This window comes from Ranitomeya variabilis, chromosome 3 (assembly GCF_051348905.1).
Source record: "Ranitomeya variabilis isolate aRanVar5 chromosome 3, aRanVar5.hap1, whole genome shotgun sequence".
In the NCBI taxonomy this organism is placed as follows: Eukaryota; Metazoa; Chordata; class Amphibia; order Anura; family Dendrobatidae; genus Ranitomeya; species Ranitomeya variabilis.
In genome coordinates, this window is record NC_135234.1 from 741,736,415 (window position 1) to 741,758,334 (window position 21,920).

The 21,920-nt window shown below is 42.5% G+C and overlaps 1 protein-coding gene across 1 annotated transcript; it reads right to left on the reverse strand.

Annotated features, from left to right (window-relative positions):
- Positions 1-755: 755 nt before the first annotated feature.
- On the reverse strand, positions 756-18,099 carry LOC143817785 (matrix metalloproteinase-20-like). Its single transcript, XM_077299260.1, is given in 10 exon segments — positions 756-1,018; positions 2,918-2,982; positions 3,687-3,789; positions 4,508-4,668; positions 5,179-5,301; positions 6,559-6,593; positions 6,595-6,726; positions 6,802-6,923; positions 12,732-12,887; positions 17,955-18,099. Coding segments are annotated over 10 exon segments (1,143 nt in total). The 3' UTR covers positions 756-917.
- Positions 18,100-21,920: the final 3,821 nt, after the last annotated feature.

Consider the following 21,920-nt stretch of genomic DNA (forward strand, 5'->3'; position numbering starts at 1 on the left):
GGCACCTGCGCACTGCAGTACTTTGCTCTGCCCTCAACAGGCAGGAAGACAAGAAGAGGACGTCATCGTAAGAAGATAGGAGGCTCTAGACCCGCACCGTGACACCCATCGGACCGGAGCGCAGCAGGACCGCCCCTGGGTGAGTATAATATAACCTGTTTTTCTCATCTTTCAGGATACATCGGGGGCTTATCTACAGCATTACAGAATGCATTACAGAATGCTGTAGATAAGCCCCTGATGCCGGAGGCCTTATCTCATATGATTTTTGGGGTGACAGACTCCCTTTAATAAATTGTTTTTCTAAAGCTTTATAGTGCAGTTTTAGGCCAGGGAGGAATGGTTAGGGATGAGCTAGCAAGGTGCAAGGACATGTAGTGATGGCTACTTGCGGACATGTGCGGCACTTGCGGTTTTGCACTTGCGGTGAGACAAAAACACTGCTTGAAGCGTTTTATCCCATTGCTGCAAGTACTGCATTTACCAGATCGCAGCAAAACCGCAAGTGCCGCCCATGTCCGCAAGTCCCATAGGGAATGACTGAGGCCGAACGCAGCGTTGCCATAAGTGATCCGTTATGCGGCAGATGCGGAAAAACTGCCAGATCTGCTGCAAAAGGCGACTTTCACATCAGCGATTTATGGCAAAGTCACTGCCGATAGTGTCATACTCACCAATGGGGGAGGCAGCACTAAAAGTGCCTAGGGCAGCAGAAACTCTAAATACGGCCCTGGGTGCAGATCCTTTCTATCTGTCATAGATGACACTTTTGACATATTCAAAAACAACAAGGTGATTGCTGGAAAATTTTAGGCATTTACAAATTTGGTGTCGTCTCTTAAATTTCATCCAGACATGGGTGTTACACAATTTCCTGAGAATCATTTGTATATTCTGAATTCTACAAGTTTTCTTTCTCAACAGCCAATCCAGGATCCAGATTTCTCAACACTGACCACATCTTCTTTCTCCAGGTTGTATTTGTAAGTCTTTAGCCCAGAAAAGAAGTAAATGAAACCTTAAAGGGGCAGAAATGACAGGTGTTAGTAAACCTCGCATGTGATTATAATAATGGATCCCTGTAGTATTCTCTCATAAAACATATGTTATGCAGTGACTGTAATTTTAGATTCTAGATTTGTCACCCATGGTCACCGCTTTTTAGCCCTGCTGCATGCAGCCTTTCACAAGCAGAGTAATAATGCTACTACTAATAATGCACACAGTGATGTCACAGTACAGGGATAATACACACAGTTATGTTACCGTACAGGGACAATATATACATTGATGTCATAGTACAGGCATAATTCATATAATGATGTCACCGTACAGGGATAATAAACAATGATATCACACTGCTGAGATACACGCAGTGATGTCACAGTACAAAATTAGCAAATGCAGTGATGTCACAGCAGAGAGATAATACACATAGTGATGTATTCCTGGATTCATCATTTAAAGAATGCAACATATATTAGTATTTTAATTTAATTATTTGTTTGAATATCATATTACTTTCTGTGGGCGACAAAACTTTTGTCTTGCCAAAATCTGACCATTCTGTGTCCATTAAATGATCAATATTTCTGCATTGATGCCAATTTATTTTCTTAACCTAAACCACATTTTGGAGGGTTTCAGCTTTCAAAAGAATAATTTATAGAACCAATGGATGAATTTAATGTCAGGTTATAACCTTTTATTTACATAACATGGATAAGCGACATAACTTCTGTCAGGGAGTGTAGTTGGTAAGGGATAGTAGATGATGGGGTGCAGGACTGAGGGTGCGGGAAATGACTGAAGGACACAAGGATTGCAGTTTCCTTTACCTTTACATGTTAGTTGCAGGTGCAGTCCGGGGCACAGGTAACAGGTGATAATGGGATCCGGGCAGCCTGGATGCAACTTAGGGTCCATCTAGCCAAGCGGGTTTGGAGGCCTTCCTTCTGCGCTATTCTTTTAGGTCCTTACGGCTTTAAGCTCTGCTCAAGTTCCTCTCCTGTGTGTTGCTTCTAACCTGTATGGCAGACAGCACGAGCCTATCACGAGCACTGCCTTTTCACTGGCAGGCCCAGCTCTTGGTCTGCTGTGGTGCCTCCGGGTGTTCAGTGTGGCCAGGGAGCTTGCAGTTCCCTGCCCTCCAGATTTGGCTGTCGGGGCGTACAGCACCCACACAGCCAAGGACTCTGGCGTCCTCTTAGTCAGCGCTCTCTTCTGGGGTGAGCTTGGTCACAGCTCCACTCCTCAGGTTCTCCTCATCTGCTCTCCTCTCAGACTACACTCTCCACCCACATCCTCTACCTAGTTTCCCCCTCCAGCCTGAGATGGGCCCTCCCTTAATAGGATCCGCCCAGATCTCCTGGCCTGGAGTGGTGTGATGTTGGATGCTAGTGTTGGTCTAGTGTATTGCCTCCTCTTTACCCGAGAGCGGAGTACCACACCTCTGGCTGAGGTGCAATGCCTCTGTGGCGACTGGACCCTCAAGGGCACCACAGTCAGTAGTCTGCTGTCTGGTGTGAGATATATTTTGTTTTGTTAGAAGGTCTGCTCAGGTTTCAGTAATTATTCTGGGATCTGTATTTATTTTGAGTCCTGTTCTGCATTTTTGTTTTTGCAGTAAAAATAATGTTAGCCTTATGAAAACTTGCATTGTTCTTTGTGGGTTTAGTTTACAAATTATTTAACATTTTTATTGTATGGGTTGTTACTATTACACTTCTACAAATAATAAAAAAAAAAAACTTAAAGGTTTTGTTCACTACTGAACTGGCCATCCTAAAAATAAATGTTTTTATTATTTTATCTACCAGAGCGGTGCTGTTCAACCAATTGCATCACTGTAACACACATGCATTCACATGACATTACTATGCCATGTGATTGCTGCAGCCAATCAGAGACCACTGACTGGCTGCAGCATTCACATGATATGTCATTGTCACCAGGCCGGTAGTATATGGAATCAGCACTGGTCTGGTAGGGAAGTAAATGGATTTTTTAAAATTATTTGATGCACAGCTTAGTTTCTAAGAAGGGGCTGTCCGGAAGTGGATAACCACTTTAATTGTACTTGTTTTACATTTGTCTCTCTAGGGGACTTATTTAATTGCTTCTCTCAGTGTTAAAGGGGTACATACATAAATGCATCTAAGCACTAATAGGCAGATAATTACAACTTACCTGCCTGTTGTGCATGGCTCTGTTCTCCCCAGTACAGAGCAGTCACAGACCGCTCCTGACAGGGATTCAGCTGCCTCTGCTGACGTGATGGGGCAGAACTTCCGAGGTAATTTTGATTAACAGCCAGCTCCCCCATTTAGGTAGCGTGGGATCCAGATGTCAATCAGAATAATCTCGGAAGTCTCATCCCATCAACAGAGCAGAGCAGAAAAGAAGCCTCAGCACTGTAGACGTGACGTCAGCAGAGGCTTCTGAATCCTTAGCAGGAGCGTCTGTAATCGCTCTGTGCCGGGGAAGAACGGCGGCACACACAACATGCAGGTAAGTTGCAATTACCTGCCTGTTAGTGCATAGATACATTTTTTTGTTTTTTTGTAAAGTCCTGGATATTTACTTTAAGTCATATGTCCTAGCCATATGGCCAGATTTAAGGGTCACCATTAGATCCCTGGTTCTGCTAGGAAACAAAGACTGTGCCCGTTGGGCTGATATTCTACCTGTAAAAATCTGCACTGATAAAGAACAATGTCTTTTTAGATCTCATCAGGTGGACGACAGCATCTATCTTCTGCTCAGTACTTGTCGCCCAGTAATGGGAGCCTATTAAGAAAAAAAGATCTTCTAAATATCATAACAGCCTATTAATAGTAGTTAAATGCCCGTTCCTCTCTTCTTTACTTGGTGACTCACAAGATAAGAAAGATATTAAGTTTGCTACTTAAATCTGTGCTCTGACCATCACATAGTGGCTTGTTGCCTCTCCGTGACACCAAACATCTAGGGCACATGACTTCTTGCAGCTGACATGAAAAGTTAGACAATTTTCTTATATACTCTCCTTATCAGTTCCTTATCAATTTCAAAATCTTAACTTGCAGACATTAAAAAAAGCTTTTATTCTTTACATCAAGAGAACAAAAATTTGACCGGGTCATGTGGACACATAGATGCAGTGCTCTTTGCAAGACGCAGCTCTCATAACTCTGTAGATTTGTATCAGTAATCTGTTGGGAATTCCGGTAAGTTTCACTATAAGAATAGTACAATAAAATGTTTTCAAAATCTATTAAAATGACCCTTTAGAATGAAGTGGTGGCCATGCTTGTCGAGACCTTTTTCTCGGCCATTCCCGGTATGACCCTACTGAATGAATAGAGCAAGCCAACGCTCCATTCTAACCTGGAGTGTATGACCTACAATTGGGATTGGTAGGGGTCGGATCCCCAATGATCAGTAGGTTATCACCTATCCACTGTATTTTAGAATGAAAAAATGCAACATATTTGTAGAGTAATGGTAACATGGAATATTTAAGTGGAAATTTTATATCTTAAATATTTTTTACCTTTAAAAATATATGCAGTTCCTCTTTCAGCTATTTCATAAGCAGCATCTACATTAGACATGAGCTGTGGGGAAGATGCTGCAATGGAGTTGGATCGAAGAGTGGTAAGTTGGGTCTGTCGTCTCCAAAATGATCTTAAAAAAAAAATTAAAATCTTTTTACAAATAATTTTGAGAGGGGGATCCATCATGGTTAGAATTATAAATAGTCTGACCCATCTCCATTACACTCTGCTACTCTTTTACTTCTGATCCTTCTTTCCAAGTAGCTGAAAATATGTAGAGGCCATATGGAGGAGAACATCACTGCAAGATAAGACTATATAGAGATAGCTGGGAGTCTGTTATCATGGATATGCAAAATCTTCTTCAACAAGTAAGATGACTGAACATCTAATATCCAGTCCTCTTCGTCTCTGAAGCGACACTTTGCATATTTAAATTCCAGAGGAACATTGCATGGCCTATAAGTCCCATCACACCACACCTTGTTATCAAAGACACTCTTAGCTTTACATAGCCACTGTCAACACAAAAGGATCAGGAATATTTAGTAATTGCAAAGTTGTTTGATTTTTCATATTCTAAAATATTAAGTTAAGAAAGCGAAAATAACTTTTAAATAGAGCAACCAATTATATTCACCTATCTTTGAAATATAGAAGTTCATTCCCTACAACTCTTACAGCATCAAAAGACAAGTTCGGATGACAATGACCTGGATGCGGTGACTCAGATGCTACAGAGGTTTTTTGGCGCAGAGTGTTTCTTCCCTGGAATAAACATACACAGAATATTCTCAGCAATATGGCGCTACACAAAAATCATAGGACCCTATAGCAAAATAGTAGCAACGGACAGTCCAGATATTTTTGGTCAACTAGATCGCTTAGCTCCACGTACCAAAAAGAGCTATTTGGGATCCTAAACAGATACCTATTAAATATCTATTCACACCAGGTGATGAAATTAAAGCATCTGAAGCCTCTCCTACTAGCAGGCCCCCGAAGAAGCCTACACGAAACGTGTGTAGGGGCTGGCAGTCGGCTTCAACACTGCGACCAATATTTTCTACTTTTGTGCTTTTCAAACTATTTCATGTGATATTTATATTTAATGAATGAATTTTTATATACACTTTGAAGACAGTTGTTTTGACTCCAATTTTTATAATTTTTTATATTCTGGGAGTTTTTCTGTCATACTGGCACAGGGAATTTTTCCAATGTTGCGGTATTTTGCATAATACTTGCACTGCTCTGATCTATATTTTTACATACCCTATAGGAAAATAGTAGCGACGGACAGCCCAGATATTTTTGGTGAACTAGATCACTTAGCTCCACTTACCAAAAAGAGCTATTTGGGATCCCAAATAGATACCTATTAAATATGTTTCCACTCCAGGTGATGAAATTGAAGCATCTGAAATCTCTCCTACTAGCAGCCGAATCCCCACACACCCACAGCCAGCCAATGAAATGGATGAGCGTGTATAGTTTTCGTTTGTTGGGGACTTCAGACACAGAATAATGCCATTTTACCCCCATTGACAGCCACTTAGAGATTTTAATGGCTCTTACGGGAATGCAATCTCCTAACGTTCATGGCAAGGAGCCAGCCCTTTGTATTGCATCATTCACGAATGATGATCACTACAAAATGGAAGAAAAATACATTATGTCTACATGGCATTAGCGTGAAGCTGCAGTGTGATATCTGTAATGAGGACCCCAACTTAGACATGTCATTGACAGGGCTACTGACTTTTATGGGGCAGAACATCAATTAGGTCCCTTCCCTTAGCACCTGGGTCTCTGCATTCTTTGTAAATATGTCCATTACTGTGGCTTCATACAGCAAATTTTATAATTTTTAACAATTATCTGAATTTTTTTTGCTGATAAATGCAATACCTGCGGTAATGTGATATATATGGTCATGGAAGTCATTGGTGACTGCTAATAGACTAATATACAGTACAATAGTAGGGCATTATCCCATAAATTATAAGCCAAGTCATGCATATCATATAGGGCTTGTATGCCTTTCACATCATCACTTAGGGAGATGAAATCCAATACGATGCTGATATTTGTAAGTTGGATACATCAAAGCTGATGGGTCACTCAAATGTCCAAGCCCAAAAGCGTGTCTGAATTCATGAGCTGCTACTGTGAAGAGGTTAAACCCTAAAATGATAAAAATGAGGGTACCTTACTCATAACTGGTATACACAGTGTAGAGATTGGAAGTCACATGGTTAATGTTTGCTCCTGATGTCCACCTTTTAGCATTGTCAAAATCAGTATCTCCTAGACTTTCACCTGGTGCAAATGCATGAGCCAAAGTTCCTCGAGGTCCATCAAATGGATACGAGTCTCTGTGGTCTAAATAAAACAAAATTATATTTTATTATGGAGAATTTAAAACCTTGTCAGAATTATATCCATCTGGAAAAGTCTCTACACAACATAATCTACTACTGTCAGCATCACAAGGGACCTGAGGAGTCCTTGAACTGCCTGACAATTAGATAGATAGATAGATACATAGATAGACAATCAGCAAATCGCTTTATTTATAAATTATGCTGTCTTACTCCCCAGAAAATCATTTCAAAGTTTTCTGCCTGTTGTCAAGTATAATCTGTCTGTACCAGCAGAGACAACTAGATGGAATACAGGAAGTGGGTTGGATTTAGCTTTTTTTTTTATCTCCTGCCCATCAGTCCGCACACAGGCACACTAGAAAGGCAGATTTTCAGATCAGGGTAAGCAAGCCATTGGACAATGGCAGACGCAGAGCATGCTGAAAAGTGAGAGAAAGGGAGTTAAAGCATCTATAGTGCTGGCAGAATGCTGCTAAAAAGGAACTGATCACTGAAAACAGTGAATGGCAACAGAGAATTAGAATTGGGACAATTCTTGGACATATTAGGCCAGTAAGTGCATCAAAGCAGTTTCACCTCATAGTTGGGCATGAGGGAAATGAGTTGCCCACCTGGGCCATGGGGTACTCGGTAACGGGTCCGGTCTTGAAGGGGATGTCACGGTGGCTGCGACCCGGTCCATGGCCCTGGGCGTCCAATAAAAGGGGAAAGGTCTTTTAAGGGAAATTGTGGATAAAGTCTCTTGTTCGTGACGCCACCTGTGGTGTTCGGTCAGTAGGAACTGATGCTGCTTAAAGGGGTCCTCTGGGGTGATGTTGTTGCAGCAAGATGGTAATGCTTCCCACAGGTGAAGTGGGGTCCCCAGGGCTTCCCAGGTGTAGAGCACCGATGGTGTGGTGGATGGTATGGCGAATAATGAGGACACAGGTTTGCAGTCTTTACCTGGTTTACTGTAGCTTCAGGCAACTGCAGTCCAGGGCACCAGACAACAGGGACAGGCAGGGTCCGGCCAGCTTAGAAGCGATTCCAGAGTCCCCTTCACCAGGTGGAGATCAAAGCCTTCCTCCGAGTGAGGTGGTGATGTGGTCCCTTACTGCCTAAGGCTTCACATAAGGTCCTCACAGTTCCTCTCTGTCCCCCATGAAGGTTAGGATACAACCCCTATGACAGGTGAACTGGGCCTTTTTACAGGGTCTCTTGGATGACCTGGGCCCTAAAGTTATCACTGTGTCTCCTGGGTCTAAGTGCGGACAGGTGATGTACAATCCAGTTGTCCTGCCGGTTTCTGCTATGCCACTATAGAGTTCAGCACCGCCATGGTTTTCCGGCTACTGGAATCTGCACTATCCAGGGAGGTAGCCTCTTCTCAGCTCTGCTCCACTGGTGTTTCTCTCCTGTGCTTTCTCCCTCCTGCTGTCTTTCTACACGTTGTTCTTTCCTTCTCAGTTTCCTCTTTCCGCCAGGAGTTGCAGACCCCCACGTCTGCTCAGCAATTCTCCTATCGTACCAACTCCGCCTTGGCTGATGTTCCACGACAAGCTTCCCTCTGGCAATCTCTCTCTCCAGGGACTGTACTACCTCAGACTACAGGGCCCCTTCAGACCTTCTTGCACTCACTGCCATCTGTCCTCTACTCTGTCTCTCTGACAGGAACTGACTAAACTCTTTCCCTCCAGATCAGAATGTATTTATAGGGGAGTTCACCCTAAACCAGGTTTAAAGCTCCCCCTTCTGGCCTGGAGTGTGAACGTGTTGTATTTGAGATTTACCTGGTGAAAGATATCCTTCATCGCTTCCAAGCGTGACATCCCTCTCTCCAAAGGGAAAGCAATGCCACTGTGACGACCAGGACCCTGGGGCACCACAGAAACATGACCATGCTTTTCTATAGTTTCTGTGAATATAAAATACAGGAAAGCTTTATACCCTTCCTGACAATGGAGCAATGTCGTTTTCCTGTCTTTGATGCAATCTCGGGAACCATTATCTGCCTCTAACAGTATCAAGCTGATTTCAGCTCCAACAACAGGTGTTAAAGGGGTTGTACACAACTAGAACAAACCCTTCTCACTCTGAATATTTGCCCCGTTAAAATAAAAACAGTCACCTCCGTCGCTCTCCCTGCCTTTGGACGTATGGTCATACAAGTAATCAACAAGTAGAGAGCGGCCAGCTGCAGCTCTTTTCCTGTTCATTACTTACAGTATATGTCTGAAGGCGGGGACAGTAACGCCAGTGCTAATTGGGCGCAGCACTCACATGACATAGGAACCTCACATGACCCTTGGGAACGCAAGTGCTGACACCAATGGAACGGTGGCGGCACGGGAGGTGAGTATATGTGCTTTTATTTTAACGGGAAAATATTCAAAGTGATAAGTCCAATACTAGGACAACCCCTTTAATCACTTTAATGCATGGAGGGTGTACCATCCCCGCACTTATTGGCCCTCTGCAACAAAATTATGTGATGACAATGTTATACCCTCTTTGCTGTCATCTTGGTGCTCCTGTGCAGCTCAGTATAGGCTGAGCTTCATATGATACTGTCATTTTTACTATATACTTCAATAACGTGATATTGCTTTATAGCGTGTAAATGATCGGATGCTTGCAGGTTCAAGTCCTCTAAGATGATTAAAAAAATAAAGTGAAACGAAAAGTTTTAAAAATCTAAAAAAAAAAAATTTGAATCATCTCCCTTATTTCCCATTGACATTAAAGAAATGTAAAAAATAAATAGATTTGGTATTATTGCGTTCGCAAACATCCCATTAATTAAAAAAAATACATACAATTAAGTAACATGATTGGTTAGCACTGTAAAAAAATCAAAACTTAAGATTGGCAGTTTTTTAATCACCGCAACACCGCAAAAATATGCAACAAGAAGTGATCAAAAAGTCACATGTATCCCAAAATGGTATCCATAAAAACATCATTTCCTCACTCAAAAAAGCAGTCCCTCAGTCAGCTCCATTGACATAAAATTTAAAAAAATACATGTTGTAAAAATGGCGACACGTAAAAAAATATTTTGTTTATGAATTTCTCCATTTTTTTTTACCAATTAAATAAAAAAATATATTGGTATTGCCGTAATTGTACTGACTTGGAAAATCGTATTAAGGGGTCATTTATATCGCACATTGAAAACCGTAAAAACAAAACTTGAAAACAAAAAAATGTGTTCTTTGCTATCTTACGGCACAGTATTTTTTTCTCATTTTCCAGTACATTAAATTATAAAAGGAATTAAACTACAATTTCGCTGACAATTGCAATGGGAGATTAATAAATTGCTCTTGTGGCTTCTTACAACCAAATAACCCTAATGTTTGAACAACCCTTGTTTAGGATAATATGTTAAAATTAGACCAGATTCATGTTTATAGCAATTCAGTAAGTAATGTAATGTGTAATTCATGCACTGCATTGCTTCATTCATTGGCTACCATACTTGTTTGGCCTTGTTTGGTATGGCAGCTAAGACCATCAAATAAATTTAGAGGAGCTGCTGTACCGGCGGAGTCGGAGCTACTACATGTTCAGATCACTATTTTTGCCGAACTTCCCACTGTTCATTGAACATGTTCGCAGAATAGTTTGTCAAACATAACAGAACACCATTGAATTCAATGGGAGGCAAAACCAAACTCATAGACAACACTTTCAGGGGGGCCAGAAGATGCCAGAACAGCTCAAATTAGAGGTAGACACCAGGAAAATTGGCATCAATTGACCCATTAAATGCACTATAAATAAATCATTTTTAAAAATGACATAGGTTCCCCTGTATTTTAGTTAACCAGCCAGTCAAAACTGACAGCTGTTGGCTGCAACCCTCAACTGTCAGCTTTACCAAGGCTGGTTCTCAAGAATAGAGGGGTTCCACACTGTCTTTTTAATTATTTAAATGCCCTATAATGGTGGCAAGTAGGGTGATAGTTCGGGGGGATGATGTCACCTTTGTATTGTCAGGTGACATCAAGCCCAGAGGTTAGTAATTGAGATGCGTTTATAAGATGCCCCTATTACTAACCCCATAGTGATATTGTATAAAAAAACACACATCCACAATAAGGTCATTTAATTGAAAGACATAGACTTCTTTATAATATAATAAACCACAATATTCCTTTCCTGTCTACCGAGAAGATAATAATCCATTTGTTCCATGACGCGTTTTGCTCTGCTACATCTAGATGGCAGGCTGTATTGTTGCATGATGCAACTATACAGCCTGTCATCCAGCAGAGACACTGAGCTGTGCATACTTGCTCAGTTCAGTGTCTCGCTGTGAACTGCTGTCACCTCAATGACATCACCACAAGAATTAGAAAGTTCTCACGCACGCGGTGCCATCAGAAAAATCCTGGGAGTTCACAGACAATGAACTCAGTTCAACTCACTGATGTCAGTGCGAGAGCCGTTCCAACTTTTCCCATGGCGCTCACACTGATGTCAGTGAGTTGAACTGAGTTCGTTGGCTGTGAACTTCAAGGACCTTTCTGTATAGTTACATCATGCAACAAGGCAGCCTGCCATCTAGATGTAGTAGAGGTAGACACGTTGCTGGGCAAATGGATTTTTATCTTCTCGGCGGACAGGTGAGGAATATTGTTGTTTACTATTTTAATTCTGTTACAGGAGATCCTGGCTTCACTGGACTGGGCGATGACGTGAGTATGGGTTAATTTAGATTCATTAAAGGAGTCTGTGTCATTTGTTCAACTAAAGGACTTTATTCTGTATATGTAGTTTTTTTTATACAATATGACTATGGAGTTAGTAATGTGGACATCTTATAGATGCCTCTCCATTATTAACCTCTGAGTTTGATGTCACCTGACAATACAAAGGTGATATTAACTACCCTCAACTATCACCCTACTGGTAAGTGGAAAGTTGCCAAAATTGGCATGTCGCCTTTTCTGGGGTAGCTGGGAGCTGCTATTTTGAGGCTGGGGGGGCAATATCCATTGCTCCTTATCAGCCTCAGAATACCAGCCCCCAGCTGTCTGCTTTAGCAAGGCTGGTTGTCAAAAATGTGGAGGACCCATTAAGAAAAATTATATAATTAAATAATTTAAAAAAAAACAGCATGAGGAACATTGTATTTTTGATAACCAGAATGGCTGATTATCAAAAATACAGGGGAACCTATGTCAATTTTTGTAAAATGTATTTCTTTATAGAGCAGGCGCCAGGTGATGAATATGCCCATCAGCTGCCACCTGCTCTCGTTGTTAACAGTTGAATACAACTCTCAACATTGTCTCCTGCTAGCACTGATTGCAGGGTGAGCAGGGAACAGTGATGTGAGCTGTGTTCAGCACCAGGCATCGGAGAACAGCGCGAACAGTACTGCTGATTCCCAGGCGTCGGGACGTGTCACACTGATGACACAAAGATATCATTCGTGTGTCATCAGTGTGCACGTGTGCGGGACCTTTGCCCTTGTTGCTATAGGAAACACTGACATCTGAAAGAGCCCTTAGTGGAAGCAGGATCGTTTACTGAGCTTTGTCCGTATTTTAGGAAAAATGCCAAGGAACCCGAACACGAATCCGAATGTGCAACGTTTGTGCCGAATTTGAGTTTGGCAAACTTTTTCTGAACAAGTTTGCTCATCTCTAGTCGTTGCCTCTTTGGTTTGCCTTTCAAGAGGAATCCCATATAAAGGGGATTGTTCAAATTTTTCAGAAACAGTCCAAAACCTTGATCTATGCATCAACATAATTTGTCCTTGACAATTGTAAGCATTGAAATATTATTGGCACACACTGGCACACACGTCTCATACCTCCAGACTCGAAGAAAATCATAACATCCACTTCTCCTTGCTTGGTTTTCACAAAGGATAAAGGCGCCTCATAGCTCCAAGCTTTCAGACCCATACCGATGGCTCTATCAACATCTAACTTGCTCATGCTGGTTGTATACTTGTCAATCCTAAAAAAAAAAATTTACAAACTCAACTAATGATTAATTAAACCATTTTATAAAATACAGATATGTTATGTCTGGTATATATTTTTCTGTTGTACAATTTGCTCTGTTTATCCCTGTGTAAGATGAGATCAGAGACATATTTCTATAGAGAATCCGTTCCTTCTTTCAAAATATTCTCAGAATTTCTTGCACAAATTGCTTGCTCAGTTGCAAAATAACAATTGCAACAAGATCAGTTTTTTACAGACAATTCTTTTTTTTACTCATTGACATTATGCATAGGTACCAATTCATCGTTATTTTTGCTCCTTTACTTTGCAGTAAGAGTTTGGGTGTAAGGCATTTTTCATATTTTTCAATTGAAAGCTAGGAAGTAACATGATAAGTTTGTTGAAAGCAGGGGCGTAACGACCGCGGTCGCAGCGGTCGCCATTGCGACCGGGCCCCGCAGGTCAGGGGCCCCGGGCCGGCAGGTCAGAGCAGGGCCGGGCTGGCCATCGGGCACTTCTGGCAAATGCCAGAAGAGCCGATGCCAGTAGTGGGCCGCTGCACTGTTCCTCCCCCCCCCCGCCGCCGCCGCCGCATTTAACTATACCAGCGTCTATGACACCGGTATAGTTCAATGCAATGATGGAGGAGAGCGTCACCTGACGCTCCCTCTCCCATCATTCCCCGCTCTGCCTCTGACAGTACACTGCGGGTGTGCGATGATGTCATATCATCGCGCACCTGCAGTGTCCTGGGCAGACTGCAGCCGCCAGGAGCAGCGCGGGCAAAAGGAAAGGTGAGGAGTTTTTTTTTTCTTTTTAACCGGACTGTGGGGCCATTATCGGGGGGGGGGGGGGGAGATGAGATGCGGGCTGTGCTCTATATACCCCTGTGCTGTATTTACCCCTGTGCGGGCTGTGCTCTATATACCCCTGTGCGGGCTGTGCTCTATATACCCCTGTGCTGGCTGTGCTGTATATACCCCTGTGCGGGCTGTGCTGTACATACCACTGTGCGGGCTGTGCTGTATATACCACTGTGCGGGCTGTGCTGTATATACCACTGTGCGGGCTGTGCTGTATATACCACTGTGCGGGCTGTGCTGGATATACCACTGTGCGGGCTGTGCTGGATATACCACTGTGCGGGCTGTGCTGGATATACCACTGTGCGGGCTGTGCTGTATATACCACTGTGCGGGCTCTGCTGGATATACCACTGTGCGGGCTGTGCTGGATATACCACTGTGCGGGCTGTGCTGGCACCCAACACCATGTTGCAGTGCAGGAGATTCCTGCAACAGTCCGAGGCGTATCTAGGGGAAGGGGGTGGGGGGGCGTCGCGGGGGTAGGGGGGGGGGGCCCATTTGGAAGTTCGCACCGGGGCCCATAACTTTGTAGTTACGCCACTGGTTGAAAGAATCATGCAACACTTAACTCCAAGGCCACATTCACACTATCAGTATTTGGTCAGTATTTTACATTAGTATTTTTCATTCAAAAGCAGGAGAGGGACTATCAGAGGAAAAGTATAATAGAAGCATGTCACCACTTCCTTTAGGTCCACGGTATGACACTGCTGTCCATCATACAGGAAGATATTCTCCTGTGCATGTTGGAATAAGACTCAAACGAGCAAACGGGGAAAATACATACAACAATATATAGACATAATGTTTCCGAACAACAAATCGAGGGATAAATCACAGCATTCTGGCCACTAGCACATTTCGCATTTCGCACTCAAGCATCATCAGGAGATTAGTTATACATTCTCCTGTACATGTAATAACAGGAAGTTACTAGTTAAAAGAGTTGTCTGGTCACAACAAATTGATGGGTCAAGAATGTGAGAACAATGAGGGCCCAACAACTGGCATCCCTCCTACTAATGAGCTGTTACAAGCTGATTCATTAGAAGTGCTGAGTTCTCCTTCAATGGAAGTCTTCAAACAGAGGCTGGACAGTCATCTGTCAGAGATGGTTTAGTGAATTTTGCACTGAGCAGGGGGTTGGACACGATGACCCTGGAGGTCCCTTCCAAGGCTAACATTCTATGACTCTATGATTCTATCACAAGGGGCTGTTCTGCAGTACGCGGAAAAAGCCACTACACATAGCACTTTACAGCTCCTTGTTTACACCCTGCCAACACCAAATCTTTTAACAGCTGATTGTTGGGGGGTGACATTTGACGTACCCCTGATCTTATGTTGATGATGGGACATTAATATACTGTAGACAGACCAACCTTCCTGGCACCAATACAAAGAATTAAAAATAAGTTTGTGTTGAAAATGGGAGCAGTAATCATCATGATTTGGTTGTAGAAGCTACAGATTAAAAATTTTAGAAGACCTGGTCAAATTAGTATACTGTATTTATACACATTGTTTTAGGTCCAAATAACAGCACTGGTTTAAAATCCCACATTAAAAAGGATAAAGATAGGATGAGGCAATTTCCTTCAACTCATCCAACTTTCTGATGATGACATGCTTGCGGGTACAGTCCTCAAGATAAAATCTTGTGTCACTTAGAACGTACCGTAGATGATTTTGCCTTGGAAATATAGCTGAATTTATAGCTAAAACTTACAAACAATGACTAATGGAGGAAGTCTGCATTTTTAGATCCACTTCTGCTGCTTAAGGTTAACAAACCATCAGATGATTCCTAATATGGTTTGATTACATCGATTGTATTAAATGAAGTGAAAAATTATCTTATTTTTTCCCAGAAATAGCACCATTCTGATCTGTGGGCCATGGCTGATGTCACCAGTATGCCCTTTTCAGTTGAATGTTGCAAAACCAGTTACAGACCAAAGATGAGAATAACACTTTTTCAGCCCATTGAGACCTGCAGAATCTATATTGTAATTAATTTTTGTTTATCTTAAAGGGGTTGTCTGGGATTATATATTGATAACGTTTCCTTAGTCTAGGTCATCAATATCTGATTAGTGGAGATGTGACTGCAAGAGTGGAGGACAATTACGGTTGCATTCCTACTCCAGATGACACCAATCGCATCAGTGTGTTGTTTGTAATGTGAATTATAGTGTATTGCTGCTTTTGCCTGTGTAATGTTCACTGTGTAGTTGACTACAGCATAAGTTAAAGTTTCAGACTAGCCCACAGTGGGAAGTTCTAGTGTTAGGGAGAGTGACTGCTTCCTGCTAGGAAGTTAGATAGGGTCTGGAGTGCGAAGTGAGCAGAGCTAAATTGCAGGGTGATCCTGAGTGAGAGGAGACTGAAGAGGAGGTATAGCGAGATCCTGAGGAAAAGTGAACAAGAGACAGAGACGGGTCTTAGGAGAAGACGCCTAGCCATGAGACCTTGGGCTTGAAACGCAGAAGGTAACAGGTCTTAACAAGACTAAGACTGGGATTGTTGAAGGCTCCCAAGTGGGAGATCCAGGGCCCCAGTAGTACAAGAAATTTTATGTGGAACCGCTGAACAAGGAGACTTGCTGATCAGGACTGTAGCGTTAAAGCTGGTTGCTGGTGAAGTAGGGAGAAACAGTGTGTCTAGAAAGACTACAGTATACTATAGAGGAAGAATACTGTGTGGAAAATGCTTCATACTGTAAAGGAAATGTTCACAAGACTTTGTACCTTCTATACCTTGTATACAACTCTTAGGCTGGGTTCATGCTGTGTTATGGCAGTCCATTAGACGGACTACGTTACACTGCGGCATAACACGGTGTAATGCAGTCCGTTAACGCTGCCATTAACCCCTATTTCGGGCGCATCACCAACGCATGCCATAATGGGCATGCGCTAGCGATGTGCCATCATTCTGTGACGGACCCTCGGACGTGGGCTGCAGCGTTTCCGCGTCCGTCACCGCTAGCGCAGATAGAGCTAGCAGATGCTCTATCTGCGCTAGCGTGATTTCTGTCTCGAAATGGCCTCCATGGTCGAATCAGTGCCCAGAAGCCAGCACTAAACAAAAGGCAAATAAAAAACCGTGTGGCATTTGCAAAGTCCCACAGCCTGCTAAACAGGTGGATGCTGGAAAAGTGGCAGAAGGTGGATTTCTCTGATGAATCTTCAGTAGAATTACACCACAGCCGCCGCAAATACTGCAGGAGACCTACTGGAGCCTGTATGGATCCAAAATACACCCAGAAAACAGTTACATTTGGTGGTGGAAAGATCATGGTCTGGGGTTGCATTCAGTATGTGTGCAAAATATTTTCAAGGTGAAAGGAAATATAAATAGCCTTAAACATCAAGAAGTATTAGCTACCTCTTATATTCCAAATCATAAAAGGGGTCAAATTCTGCAGCAGGATGGTGCTCCATCTCATACATCCATCTCTACAACAAAGTTCCTCCAGGGAAAAATGATCAAGGTGCTCAAGGACTGGCCAGCCCAGTCACCAGACATGAACATCATTGAGCATGTTTGGGGTAGGATGAAAGAGGAAGCTTGGAAGACAAAACCAAATAATCTAGATTACCTCTGGGAGGCATATGAGACTGCATTCTTTGCTATTCCCGATGACTTCATTAATAAATTGTATGAATCATTGTTGAACCCCATGGATGCAGTCCTTCAAGCTCATGGAAGTCACACAAAATATTAAATATGACTCTAATAGCACCACAACTTCATTCACCAATGTTATGCAACATATATTTGTATTTTAAGTTAATTATTTGTTTGAATATCACATTACTTTTTGTGGGCAACAAAACTTTTGTCTTGCCAAAATCTGACCATTCTGTGTCCATTAACTGATCAATATTTCTGCATTGATGCCAATTTATTTTGTTAACCTAAACCACATTTCGGAGGTTTCAGCTTTCAAACGAATAATTTATACAACCAATGGATGAATTTAACTTCAGGATATAAGCTTTTATTTACATAACATGGATAAGCGACATAACTTCTGTCAGGTAGTGTATTTCTATGCAGTCTTACGCTCCGTTCCGAGTGTCGGTGGCAGTGCCGGGTATTGATGCTAGAGACTTGGGCGAGTTTCTCGCATCACACTCGCAAGTGTGACCCCGACCTCAGTCTGAGGGTGGTACGCAGATGAAAATGACAGCTACGTCCAGAGGCACTTACAGAATGCTCTACAAAACCTGAAACTGAATTGGGAGCCTCGATCAGAGACAATATTCATAGGAACATCATGCAGTCGTACCACCTGAGTGAGAAACGGATCTACCATCTCCTGAGCATAAGACAGCTTGGCAAAGGGAACCAACATTGTTTAGAAAAGTGGTCAACAATTACCCAAACAGTGGTCATACCCTTGGGCCTTGAGGGTCCAATGGCCACGGGAGGCCACGCGTGCGCAGATGGAGATCGCGGTGGCCATTTTCCTGAAGCCGAGTTTGCAGATTTAGATCTTGGCTTCAGGAAAATGGCCACCGCGATCTCCATCTGCGCACGCGTGGCCTCCCGTGGCCATTTTCCTGAAGCCCCGGGAAGCAGAGCACTTCATCTGCGTACGCACGGCCTCAGGAAGATGGCTGCCACCACCGATAACAACAGGATTCACCCGGCTCTGCTGCTTACCGGGCTGCTGCATCACCTCACCTGTGAAAGGGACCCCTCTCACGCTATACCTCTCACTGCGCCTCCTCATCCCCGCACCTCTGCAGGTAACCACTGCTGCAACCCTCGCATGGACACCAAGCCGTGGCGTCGCCCACCTAAGCAGAAAGGGACCCTGCTCAGGTGCACGCCTTACCGCATCACCCCACCTCTGCCGACACCATGCCTCCTGTGACCCTGCTCTGCCACCGCCAGCCCTCAGGTAAGATTCTGTAAATTCGGACAATAAGACGGACCCCCACCTTATAAAAAAATCTTTTTTTCTGCAATTTTCACCCCAAATTTGGGGTGCGTCTTATGGTCTGGTGCGTCTTATAGTCTGAAAAATACAGTATATGTGTATATATATATATATATATATATATATATATATATATACAGTGCCTTGCGAAAGTATTCGGCTCCCTGAAACTTTTCAATCTGTTCCCACATATCATGCTTCAAACATAAAGATACCAAATGTAAATTTTTGGTGGAGAATCAACAACAAGTGGAACATAATTGTGAAGTTGAATGAAATTTATTGGTTATTTTAAATTTTTGTGGAAATTCAAAAACTGAAAAGTGGGGCGTGCAATATTATTTGGCTCCTTTACTTTCTGTGCAGCATACTCACTCCAGAAGTTCATTGTGGATCTCTGAATGATCCAATGTTGTCAAATTTTATAAATATAATCCACCTGTGTGTAATCAAGTCTCCGTATAAATGCTCCTGCTCTGTGATAGTCTCAGGGTTCTGTTTGAAGCACAGAGAGCATCATGAAGACCAATGAACACACCAGGCAGGTCCGTGATACTGTTGTGGAGAAGTTTAAAGCCAGATTTGGATACAAAATGATTTCCAACAACTGAGGTGGGACAGTCTGTCCATAGGACAACAATCAGTCGTACACTGCACAAATCTGGCCTTTATGGAGGAGTCGCAAGAAGAAAGCCATTTCTCAAAGATATCCATAAAAAGTGTTGTTTAAAGCTTGCAACAAGCCACCTGGGAGACACACCAAACATGTGGAAGAAGGTGCTCTGGTCAGATGAAACCAAAATCGAACTTTTTGGCAAGATTGCCAAACGATATGTTTGGCTTAAAGGCAACACAGCTCATCACCCTGAACACTCCATCCCCACTGTCCAACATGGTGGTGGCAGCATCATGGTTTGGGCCTGCTTTTCTTCAGCAGGGGCAGGGAAGATGGTTAAAATTGATGGGAAGATGGATGGAGCCAAATACAGGACCATTCTTGAAGAAAACCTGTTGGAGTCTGCAAAAGACCTGAGACTGGGACTGAGATTTGTCTTCCAACAAGACAATGATCCCAAACATAAAGCAAAATCTACAATGGAATGGTTCCCAAATTAACGTATCCAGGTGTTAGAATGGCCAAGTCAAAGTCCAGACCTCAATCCAATTGAGAAATTTGTGGAAAGAGCTGAAAACTGCTGTTCATAAATGATCTCCATCAAACCTCACTGAGCTCGAGCTGTTTGTCAAGGAAAAGTGGGCAAGAATTTCAGTCTCTCGATGTACAAAACTGATAAAGACATACCCCAAGCGACTTGCAGCTGTAATCACAGCAAATGGTGGCGCAACAAAGTATTAAGTTAAAGGGGCCGAATAATATTGCACGCCCCACTTTTCAGTTTTTGAATTTCCACAAAAATTTAAAATAACCAATAAATTTCGTTCAACTTCACAATTGTGTTCCACTTGTTGTTGATTCTTCACCAAAAATTTACATTTGGTATCTTTATGTTTTAAGCATGATATGTGGGAAAAGGTTGAAAAGTTCCTGGGGCCGAATACTTTCGCAAGGCACTGTACATGTCAGTGACACACACATGCACTCCCTGACAGAAGCTATGTCGCTTATCCATGTTAAGTAGATAAAAGCTTATAACCTGACGTTAAATTCATCCATTGCTTGTATAAATTATTATTTTGAAAGCTGAAACCCTCCGAAATGTGGTTTAGGTTAAGAAAATAAATTGGCATCAATGCAGAAATATTGATCAGTTAATGGACACGGAATGGTCAGATTTTGGCAAGACAAAAGTTTTGTTGCCCACAGAAAGTAATGTGCTATTCAAACAAATAACTTAAAATACAACTATATGTTGCATAACAATGGTGAATGAAGTTGTGGTGCTATTAGAGTCATATTTAATATTTTGTGTTACTTCCATGAGCTTGAAGGACTGCATCCATGCAGTTCAACAATGATTCATACAATTTATTAATGAAGTCATCAGGAATAGCACAGAATGCAGTCTTACATGCCTCCCAGAGTTCACCTAGATTATTTGGTTTTGTCTTCCAAGCTTCCTCTTTCATCCTACCCCAAAACATGCTCAATGATGTTCATGTCTGGTGACTGGGCTGGCCAGTCCTTGAGCACCTTGATCTTTTTTTCCCTGGAGGAACTTTGTTGTAGAGATGGGTGTATGAGATGGAGCACCATCCTGCTGCAGAATTTGACCCCTTTTATGATTTGGAATATAAGAGGCAGCTAATAATTCTTGATATTTTAGGCTATTGATATTGACTTCCACCTTGCAAATGTTTTGCACACCCCCATACTGAATGTAACCCCAGACCATGATCTTTCCACCACCAAATTTAACTGTTTTCTGGGAGTATTTTGGATCCATACGGGCTCCAGTAGATCTCCTGCAGTATTTGCGGCTGCTGTGGTGTAATTCTACTGAAGATTCATCAGAGAAATCCACCTTCTGCCACTTTTCCAGTGTCCATCTGTTTAGCAGGCTGTGGGACTTTGCAAATGCCACACAGTTTTTTATTTGCCTTTTGTTTAGTGCTGGCTTCTGGGCACTGAATCGACCATGGAGGCCATTTTGAGACAGAATCCTACAAACTGTTCTAGTTGACACAGGGACTTGAGGTGACCAGGCCTGTTGGAGCTCTGCTGCAGTGGAAGAGGGGCTTGCTTTGGATTTTCTAACCAACAAACTTTCCTCCTGAGCAGTTGTCTTGGGGAGTCTGCTGGACCTTGGCTTGTCAAACAAATCTCCAGTCTCTTCAAATCTTTTTTTAAATCTTTGTACTTGACGCTGAGACCCATTAAAGGTGCCAGTCACCTCGGCAGTGGATCTGGTCTTCAGCCCCTTGATTATCCAGGCTTTGGTCACAGGGTGGATTTTTGGCATGTTGTCAGAGCTCAAGTTGTAGTTCAAGTGAAGGTCTGGGGTGCTGGGTTTCTTTTTATACACACGCCCTAATTAACCGATCATTTACTGAGCACAGGTGAGGATGTAAACTAGGATTGGGTGCATTATATGACCAGGCGACAAAACCTTTGTCTTGCCAAAATATGACCATTCTGTGTCCATTAACTGATCAATATTTCTGCATTGATGCCAATTTATTTTCTTAATCTAAACCACATTTCGGAGGGTTTCAGCTTTCAAAAGAATAATTTATACAAGCAATGGATGAATTTAATGTCAGGTTATAAG